At 48.8% G+C, this 9,183-nt stretch overlaps 2 protein-coding genes across 2 annotated transcripts; one reads left to right on the top strand and one right to left on the bottom strand.

The window, feature by feature from the left end:
- Positions 1-330: 330 nt before the first annotated feature.
- On the top strand, positions 331-9,183 carry LOC134744248 (uncharacterized). Its single transcript, XM_063677995.1, has 2 exons — positions 331-756; positions 8,933-9,183. The coding sequence occupies exons 1-2, from the start codon at positions 350-352 to the stop codon at positions 8,955-8,957; spliced, it is 432 nt and encodes a 143-aa protein (XP_063534065.1). The 5' UTR covers positions 331-349; the 3' UTR covers positions 8,958-9,183.
- Positions 3,607-5,391, bottom strand: LOC134743955 (uncharacterized). The gene has a single exon (XM_063677587.1). It carries the CDS (start codon positions 5,361-5,363, stop codon positions 4,005-4,007), a length of 1,359 nt encoding a protein of 452 aa, XP_063533657.1. The 5' UTR covers positions 5,364-5,391; the 3' UTR covers positions 3,607-4,004.

A 9,183-nucleotide genomic window follows, 5' to 3' on the forward strand; every position in this document is an offset into this window, starting at 1 on the left:
CAAACCTCAGACCCTATCAGACCCGAGGGTCAATTCGGGTTTTATTTAGTAAACGTTAATAAACGTAGATTTTTTATTTTTTTATTACACATCCCTGTATAATGTTTGTTTAGCGTACAGGTATTTGATTATTAATAATATAATTATAATTTCTTTTGATAAAATATATTTTAAATGTGGTTTTTGCCCTAAAATAGTGATAAATACTCATGTGTGGACCGAGTTATTACTACACCATGCGGACAATTGATATTTTTCATTGTAGACACCGCGACCATGGGTCGCAGTCGCATTACAACCGTGTTGACATTTGTCATACTTCACCGGCAAAACTACAAAATTATTAGAAATGATAACAAGGAGTCGAACTAAAGCGGTAACATCAAGCGCACGACCACCACCCCCGCCCGCCTCGTCCAGTTCCTCGTCCACATCGTCGTCAGGCGACGAGTTTGCAACGGCGCCTGACACAGACGCGTCCAGTGACGAGAGCGGGCCGCCGCCGCCGCCGCCGCCACGACCACCTGCGCGACGAGGGCGGCCACCGCTGCCGGCACGCTTGGGGCCTGCGGGACATCCTGCCCCGCCCACGGCTCCCGCTGCCGGTGGTATAGTGCGTCGCATGAGATGGTCTCAATCCATTAATGAGAATGTCATGCGCGCCTATTATGGGGCTACAGAGGGGGGAACACAGCTATCCGCGTATCGTTCAAGAATACTGCCACTGTTTCAGGTTCTTGAACCCACCATCACCGTGTCGGAGCAACGATTATCGGATCAGGTGCGCGTCATTCAGCGGCTAAAGCGTTTGGATGATGCGACACTTGAATTTGAATTTGAATTTGAATTTATTTATTTACATTTATAAGCATTACAGTTTAACCAAATCGCTTATAAACTAGCTATTACAAACTACGGTAGCATTACAAAAACAAATACACACATTGAAACACAATTAATTATTTACAAAAATAGTACATACATATAGGGTTATTAAATAAATTAAATTAATTACATTAAAATCATCATTATTATCATTAATTATTTACATATATCATCATTATAGCAAAATAGTAGTCAAACATTATTTCGTCAGGTATTGACTCAGGAATACTGAGAGCTCTCTACCAAAACTACCAACACTATCCGCGAATATGTCGATCTGTGGGGCACGGATGGACAAGACATTAAGAAGCTCCAGTGCCCGAGCCGTGGGCGAATTAGCGGCGCGGCGGGTGCGCGCGGGGCACCCCGCGAAGAGGCGCGCCGGGCGCCGCGCGGGCAGCGCGCTCAGGCCCGGGGGACAGGGACGCCACACCGGGACGAACAGGCCGAGTCTCTCCAGTACACTCGGATTATTTACTGTGTTGTTTATTACACCATAGTAGTGCATTAACAACAACAGTTTCCGCCTTAGCTCCAGTGTGTGAAGCCCCACCATACCCGAGACGAAAAGCGAGGGATACAGGAGAGGGTAATATCCATACTGCCTCTTGTACAGGTGTCGGGCGAATCGTCTTTGGACTCTCTCCACCATTAACTGGTATTTTTCCTCGCTGGGGTCCCACGCTATGGCTCCAAACTCCAACTTACTGCGGACGTAAGCATTGTACAACAATATCGCCACCCTGATGTTTTTAAACTTCGCGGATACCCTCATTATGAACCCGAGCGTTTTCGTAGCGGCTTTACACATCTGTGTTATATGTGTACGAAAGTCGAGCTCCACATCCAGTTTGAGTCCCAAATCAGATATTTCACTGACTCTTCCAAGCGGAACGTCCCGGAGATGGTATGCAGCGTACACTGGTGAACGAGCCCGAGTAAAAGTGATGGTTTTACACTTAGATGCATTAAATTGCAAGTTGTTAGCATCACTCCAATCTGCAACAGCCCCAATATCTCTCTGCAGTCTGGCACAGTCATCCCGTTCACCAATCTGCATGAAGAGCTTGAGATCATCTGCAAATAACAGGCACCTAGAGTTTCTGACGACCTTCGGTAGATCGTTGATCATCAGTAGAAACAGAGTAGGTCCCAACGTGCTGCCCTGACTAACACCTGATCGGGTGTAATATGGCTGGGACTGATATCCGGACACTGCTACGTACTGACTACGACCGCGTAGGTAATCTGCAAAAAAATGCATCAGCCTAGGCGTGAATCCGAACCCAGCCAACTTCTGTAGCAAAACGTCGTTGTCAACCAAATCGAACGCTTTTTTGAAATCAAAGTAGGCCGCGTCAACCTGGGAGCGGTGATCCATGGCTGTAGTCACATAATCTACAAAACAGATGTGATTAGTTGTGGTTGATCTACCAGTCCTAAAACCATGTTGAGCGTCATCAAGTTGAGCGGCCGTTTGATTATTGATTCTATTGTTGACAACGGTTTCGAAGACCTTGCCAAAAACTGACAGAACAGCAATGGGCCGATAGTTAGTCACATCGGAACCGACACTGCTTTTGGGTACAGGTGTTACTCTGGTGATTTTCCAGCAAGAAGGATAGGTAGAGTGCTGCAGTGCCAGATTGAATATGTAGAGAAGCGGTTGCTCCAAAACACTAATACAATCGCGGACCAAGAAGGGAGGCACACCGTCCGGGCCCGAGGCAGACCGTGCCCTAAGAGCCCTGACCGCGCGGCGCAGCTCCCGCGCGTCCACGCTGTCGACAGCCACACGCACCGCATCAGCCCCCGTCACGCCACAGCCCGCCGCCTCCTCGGCGTCTAAGCGCGGCGCCTCGCTGTGGAACACAGAGCTGAAATATTCTGCAAACGCGTCTGCCGCCTCCTTCCCGACCACGATTTTACCTTTATACGAGTAGGTACTTTCACGTCTATCCCTCCTTTTACTCCTGACATAATTCCAGAATTTATTTGGCTCAGCAATAATATCTCGCTCAATGTTTTCGAGGTATCGTCCATATGTAACTTTGATTAACATTTTGACATGTCCCCTGTAGTATTTATAGAGTTCCCTGTTGAACACTTTTCCCGTTTGTTTGTATTTTTTTAGGTGAAAGTATTTGCTCTGAATATACCTGATGATTTCGGGTGTATACCACGGAGGATAGATATACCGCAAGAAGTCCCTCTTTCTTGGCATTTTATGGGGAACACAGCTAGATATACATTCTTTTAATTTTGTATAGAAAACTTCGGTCGCCAATTCAACGTTACGTGCCTCTAAGACCTCGCCCCAATCGATACAAGCTAGTGACACGTACAACGACTCTAAATCGGCTTTACGAAAATCCCACACCGGCGGCACGGAGAGACCACTCAGCGAAGGCGAGGGTGTTGTTGTCAACGGTACGCCTCGCGGCAACACTAGCGCTATTTCGAGAGGCGGGTGGTAGGCGTCCGGCGGCACCAGTGGCTCTATGTCATCGGACACTGTCAGGCGATCAGAAACCAGCCCACTCAATACCAGGTCCAACAGTCCACCGCGGTGATTATGAATTGTGTTGTGTTGGTAGAATTGGCAAAAAGCTAAAAAAGTCTCGAAATGGTTTCGAACCTTACCACTACATGAGTTCAAATTGAAATCACCTATAATTATCATATCAAGGTCAGAATATTTACAGGCAGCATTTTCCAGGCATGATAGAACGGATAAGTACTGATTATCATTGTAGCTTGGTGGAAGATAAACTACACAACACAGGAACTTAACATTTTTCCATTGAACTGTAGCAATTACTAACTCCATTTCCTCTGTAATTCCGTCTATCTCATAAATTGGGCGCAAAGTGAGAGAATTTGATGCTGCGAGTAGAACCCCTCCCCACCCAACGTCGCGTGCTCGATCTTTACGTAGCACTACAAAGCCAGGGGGAAAGAGTTCCGAGTCGCTAACAGAACTGGTCAGAAATGTTTCAGTTAACGCAACAAGATCACAAGTACAAACTAGGATATTATTTAAAAAATCTTCTGTTTTGGTTCGCAACCCTCGCACATTTTGATAATAGATAGAAACAGTTTTATCATTTCTTGGTTTATTAACTTTTTGCACGAAAGTTCTGAAGCCACGGCTTAATGCAAACGTCCTTGGGCCAATTGTCACTTGCCATAACATTTTCAACAAGATTAGGTGGTACGCTAAGTTTGAAGGACGCGTAATTACCTCGCGCTTTTAGCGCAGTTACACCACAAATATCACTGTTATTAATATCACTAAGATGCTGCCGTACCTGTTCCTCAGTAGTTCCCTCCTTAACATAGTAAAGGTGCAGGTAATGCCGCCTTTCAGCTGCCTGTAGTGTGGTGCTACCTACGGCTGCAGTTCCCCGCATTACACCTGTAAGAGAGCTACGCGAACGCCCTGGGCTAGTATCCTTGGGTGCCTCTGTGTTGTTGACAACGATTGGCTCCTGAACATCTGCAACAGCTGCATCCTTAGCCTGCACGCCCTCATTCTTCTTTTCCGCCGCTCCACTAGACTTGCGCCGCTTTAACTCTTCCTTATTACCGTTAAGCACATGCTGATTCACCCGCTCTGAAATAACCGGTACGTTATCCCCCTTTTCACTCGCGGATGCAGGTTTCGTGCTAGAACTAGCAGTTGCGTTATGAGTGGAGTGGCGCGAAGGGAGATCCTGAGATGTTACTACTTCTATCGAACTATGGTTTTGTTTAGAACTTTTCGTCCCTGAGTTGTTACCTGGGCTCTTTGCTGTCTGTTTTGCTGACTTTTCCTTTCGCTTGCCCTGCTTCTTCCCTCCCGCCACTATATCCGCAGGGAAAGTAGGAGACACACCTGGAGCAGCAACAGTAGATAGACTGACTTCAATGGACTCAAGACGCTTTTCAATCACAGACACGTTTGCGTTCACACGCGACACAATATCATTAACTGCTAGGGCCATGTGTTTGGAGACAATATCCTCGATTTTGGCGGCCATGCGTTCATTGAAGACACGTTCCAGCTCGTCGCGAACCGCCACCCTAATACTGTCCATATGCATGGTGTCCTCAGTAAGCGACGCATCCGTTGCGAGCACCGCTGAGAGATCTAGATGCCGCGGAGGCCGACGTGTTGTGACATAAGATGCATTAATGTCAGCTGCTGAACCAAGTGTCGTGAGGCTAGATGATGTCTGAGCCTCGTTAAGGCCGCTTAAAATGCCCGTCGCTGGGCCCGCGTTTTCCTCTTGCCTTCGAACCGGTGTGTTGCTATTGTCGCCTTTTGGTTGCTTACTCTTGCAGAGTACACATACCCAGGCTGCTGTGACGTACCTGCCCGCGTCCACTACATTCGCGCACTCGAGGCAATATGCTGCTGGGCACCTGCCACACCGGAGGTGTTGACCGTCATGTAAAGTTTTGTGACACCCTTCGCACTTATTGCTGTCGGCCATGTTCGCTACTGCACGGTACTATTTTCTAATTAAGCGCCTGGCACTTTTTTTGTAGCAATGTAAACAGCGTAGACTTGGGCGAGAGGGCTAAGCAAAAACGCTCAACTATGTCTATGCTCAACTTAGATAGATGTATTCGTACCTTGCTATGGCAACACTAATTTCGCCGCGTTGTGTTGGTAATGCTGCATAAATGTCGGTGTCGAATGTGTCAATGTCACTGTCCGCTGCCGAGAACTGTCAGTGGTGACCGGCGTGGTATTGTTGTGGTGCCGTTATCTCTTCGTTTCTTTTTGAAACATCATGAATTTGAAAACAAACGGACAAAATGTGTACTCTCACCAGTGCAACAGATGTCAATAATATGCTTCTTTCTTCCTAGTTCGGTATTTAGGAGTACTATTCCAGTGTAAGTGTTCCTCTGGATGTTCTGTGCGAAATCACTGACTCGAGACGTACGTATTTTCAATTTAATTGAATAAAAAAGTAGCAAAGCTCTAAGTTCCAATGTTTACTTGGCCAGAGTTGCCAGTATTCCCTTGATCGGCTTCGCCTGGAGGCTCTCTCTGCTCGCGCAGCCTCCGCCTCGGTGCGAGATCTGCCCGCCACGTCGCCGGATCCGGTGCCCGCACCCGACCTGGCACCGGGGGCGCCGCGGGTTGATTTTAGTACCGACGAGGGGGATTTTGCGAGTCAGAGCGTGAGTACATCTGCCAATGAGCAACTGAGGAGGACTTTGGAAGAGGCGATTACGCAGTATCGCGCCACAACCAACTCTAGGCCACGATTACCACGTCTGCCTATAAATAGACGCAATCTAGCGCTAGTGGGAGCCCTAAGCGCTTTACTAGAGCCACATTTACGGACTAGTAAAGATTTAGATGATACGCACTCCATCATGTACTGCGGAGCCATCGCGGCGTGCCGTGTTGCTCGAGTCAAGTTTCCGGACGCTGAACGTGCACCTAGGACCGCCGGAGGTGTCCCTGCATGGCAAGCGCGGATTGAGCGACGTATCAGCTCGTTTAGGACTCTCATTGCAAAGCTGATCTGCTTTAGGGGGGGCAACAACCTCCCCCGAGTAATGCGCTTTGTGAACCAGGCGTTCGCGGGGACGGATGTCAGGCCCCGCGACTACATGGCCAATGTCACAGAGCGCATCGACTTTCTAAAGCAGAAAGTCTATGCATGGGCAAACCGTATTCGCCGCTACAGAAAGCGTGTGGATCGATTCCAGCAGAATCGTCTTTTTCAAAGTGACCAAAGGAAGGTGTACCGAAGATGGGAGGAAACCGACTCTCGTGTGTCCGACGTACGGCTACCGGATGCTACTGCCATGACTGATTTCTGGCGTAGCATCTGGTCAGTGCCTGTGGAACACACGGAGGGCGGTTGGATAGACGTTGTCGAACGTGAGTGCGAGAACATCGAACCTATGGGGGCTATCACCATTAGCCCCGACGACGTAAGTTGTGCCATCCGTACGGCCCAGAACTGGAAAAGTCCTGGACCGGACGGATTGCACAACTTCTGGCTAAAATGGTTTCGATGCTCGCACGCACGGTTGGCAACGCAGTTCCAACAAGCCCTAGAGCTCGGTTCCCTCCCACCTTCCCTAACAACTGGTGTAACCTTCCTGCTCCACAAGTCCGGTAGTACCACGGAAGCGAAGAACTACAGACCCATCACGTGCTTGCCTACACTTTACAAGCTCCTTACATCCATTTTGAGAGCAAAAATTAACGCGCACATTGTCGCTAACAACATTTTGGCCTCCGCTCAAAATGGATGTAGGGTTGGGTCCCGTGGTACTAAAGAGCTCCTCCTCATAGACATGACCATATGCCAGCAAGTTCGGCGGAACAGGGGGGCCCTCTCGGCCGCCTGGATTGACTATAAGAAGGCCTATGATTCGGTGCCTCACTCATGGCTGAGAAGGGTATTGGAGCTGTATAAACTTGATGCAGCTTTAATATCCTTCCTAAGTGCGTGTATGAGGCAGTGGATTACAGTCCTTCGTCAACCAGGAGGTGGGGATGACCGCCCTGGCCCGCAGGACTTTATAAGGATCGAGCGAGGAATATTTCAGGGTGACAGTCTGAGTCCCCTGTGGTTCTGCCTAGCTCTGAATCCCCTCAGCACCCTGCTGAAGGATTCAGGGTTAGGTTGCCAGCTTCGGAGAGAGGGTGAAGTCATTTCTCACCTACTGTACATGGATGACCTCAAGCTATTTGCGCCAAATAACCAAGACTTGATGGTGCTATTGAAAACCACAGAAGTTTTCAGTACCGCCATCAGAATGGAGTTTGGTGTCGATAAGTGTGCGGTTATGCATGTACAGCTGGGGGAGGTTGTAAATTCAACAAATTTACAACTTTCTGAGACAATGTCTTTCAGATCTATCTCTGAATCAGAAACCTATAAATACCTTGGTATGTCACAGTCGTTAGGTATTGAGGGCGAGGGTATTAGACGGTCGGTGAAGGAGCGCTTTTTCAGTCGGCTCACAAAAGTCCTTAACAGTCTTTTGTCAGGAGGCAACAAAGTGCGCGCCTTCAACGCCTGGGTAATGCCCTTACTCATATACTCCTTTGGCATACTAAGGTGGACTCAGACCGAGCTGGACGCCCTGGATCGGAGGGTCCGTCTAATGCTCACCACACACCGTATGCTACACCCACGCTCGTCAGTTATGAGATTGTACATCTCACGGAAGTGTGGAGGTCGAGGCTTCCTTAACGCCAAAGATCTCCACAACCGCGAGGTGTGCAATCTCAGGAATTATTTCCTTAACAACGAGTGTGGTGTGCATCGTGATGTGGTGGCAGTGGACAGGAACTTCACGCCGCTCTCCTTGGCAAACGAGAACTGGCACAAACCTGTGGTACAAAGTGCTGCGGGCCGCAGGGCGATATGGGAGAGTAAGGTGCTACACGGGCGGTTCTACAAGGCCCTCATGGGACCTGATGTAGACCTGCTCGCGTCGGTGAACTGGTTACGATTCGGGGACCTCTTCGGAGAAACCGAGGGTTTTGCCTGTGCAATTGCGGACGAAGTTATGATGACGAACAACTATCGGAAATATATCCTGAAGGACGGTACGGTCGGCATTTGTCGGGCATGCCGCCGTCCCGGAGAGTCACTCAGGCATATCATTTCCGGTTGTTCTCATCTTGCTAACGGCGAGTACTTGCACAGACATAATCTCGTAGCCAGGATTATTCACCAGCAGCTTGCTCTTCTATACGGCCTTGTGGACCGCGAAGTACCGTACTACAAGTATTTACCTGTGCCAGTTCTCGAGAATGGTCGTGCCACGCTCTATTGGGATCGATCTATCATCACTGACAGGACTATTGTAGCCAATAAGCCTGACATTGTGATAATAGATCGATCGCAGCGCCGGGCCGTGCTCGTCGACATCACCATCCCCCATGATGAGAATCTCGTGAAAGCCGAGAAGGACAAGTCCAGTAAGTACCTAGACTTGGCTCACGAGATAACCGCCATGTGGGATGTTGATTCGACGATCATTGTCCCGATAGTCGTTTCAGCGAACGGTCTCATAGCGAAGAGTCTCGACCAACACCTTGAGAGACTCTCGCTAGGTGGTTGGATCAAGGGTCAGATGCAGAAGGCGGTGATCTTGGACACGGCGCGGATAGTCCGCCGGTTCCTCTCTCTGCGGCCCTGACCACCGGCAGCTTGGGCCCTGCCCCGCTGCTGGCGGCACCCTAGGTTAGGTTTTTTATAATTTGTTTATATGTATTTTGTATTGTTTTGTAAGTGTTTTTATATTTTACTTTTATATGCATATTAT

Source organism: Cydia strobilella, chromosome 9 (genome assembly GCF_947568885.1).
Source record: "Cydia strobilella chromosome 9, ilCydStro3.1, whole genome shotgun sequence".
NCBI lineage: Eukaryota > Metazoa > Arthropoda > Insecta > Lepidoptera > Tortricidae > Cydia > Cydia strobilella.

What these genes read in the sequence shown, in the direction of transcription:
- LOC134744248 (XM_063677995.1), top strand. Translation starts at nt 350, where the DNA reads ATGATAACAAGGAGTCGAACTAAAGCGGTAACATCAAGCGCACGACCA. An exon ending in CTTGAACCCACCATCACCGT is followed by an intron (nt 757 to 8,932) that starts GTCGGAGCAACG and finishes ACGGTCTCATAG; the next exon opens with CGAAGAGTCTCGACCAACAC.
- LOC134743955 (XM_063677587.1), bottom strand. Translation starts at nt 5,363, where the DNA reads ATGGCCGACAGCAATAAGTGCGAAGGGTGTCACAAAACTTTACATGAC.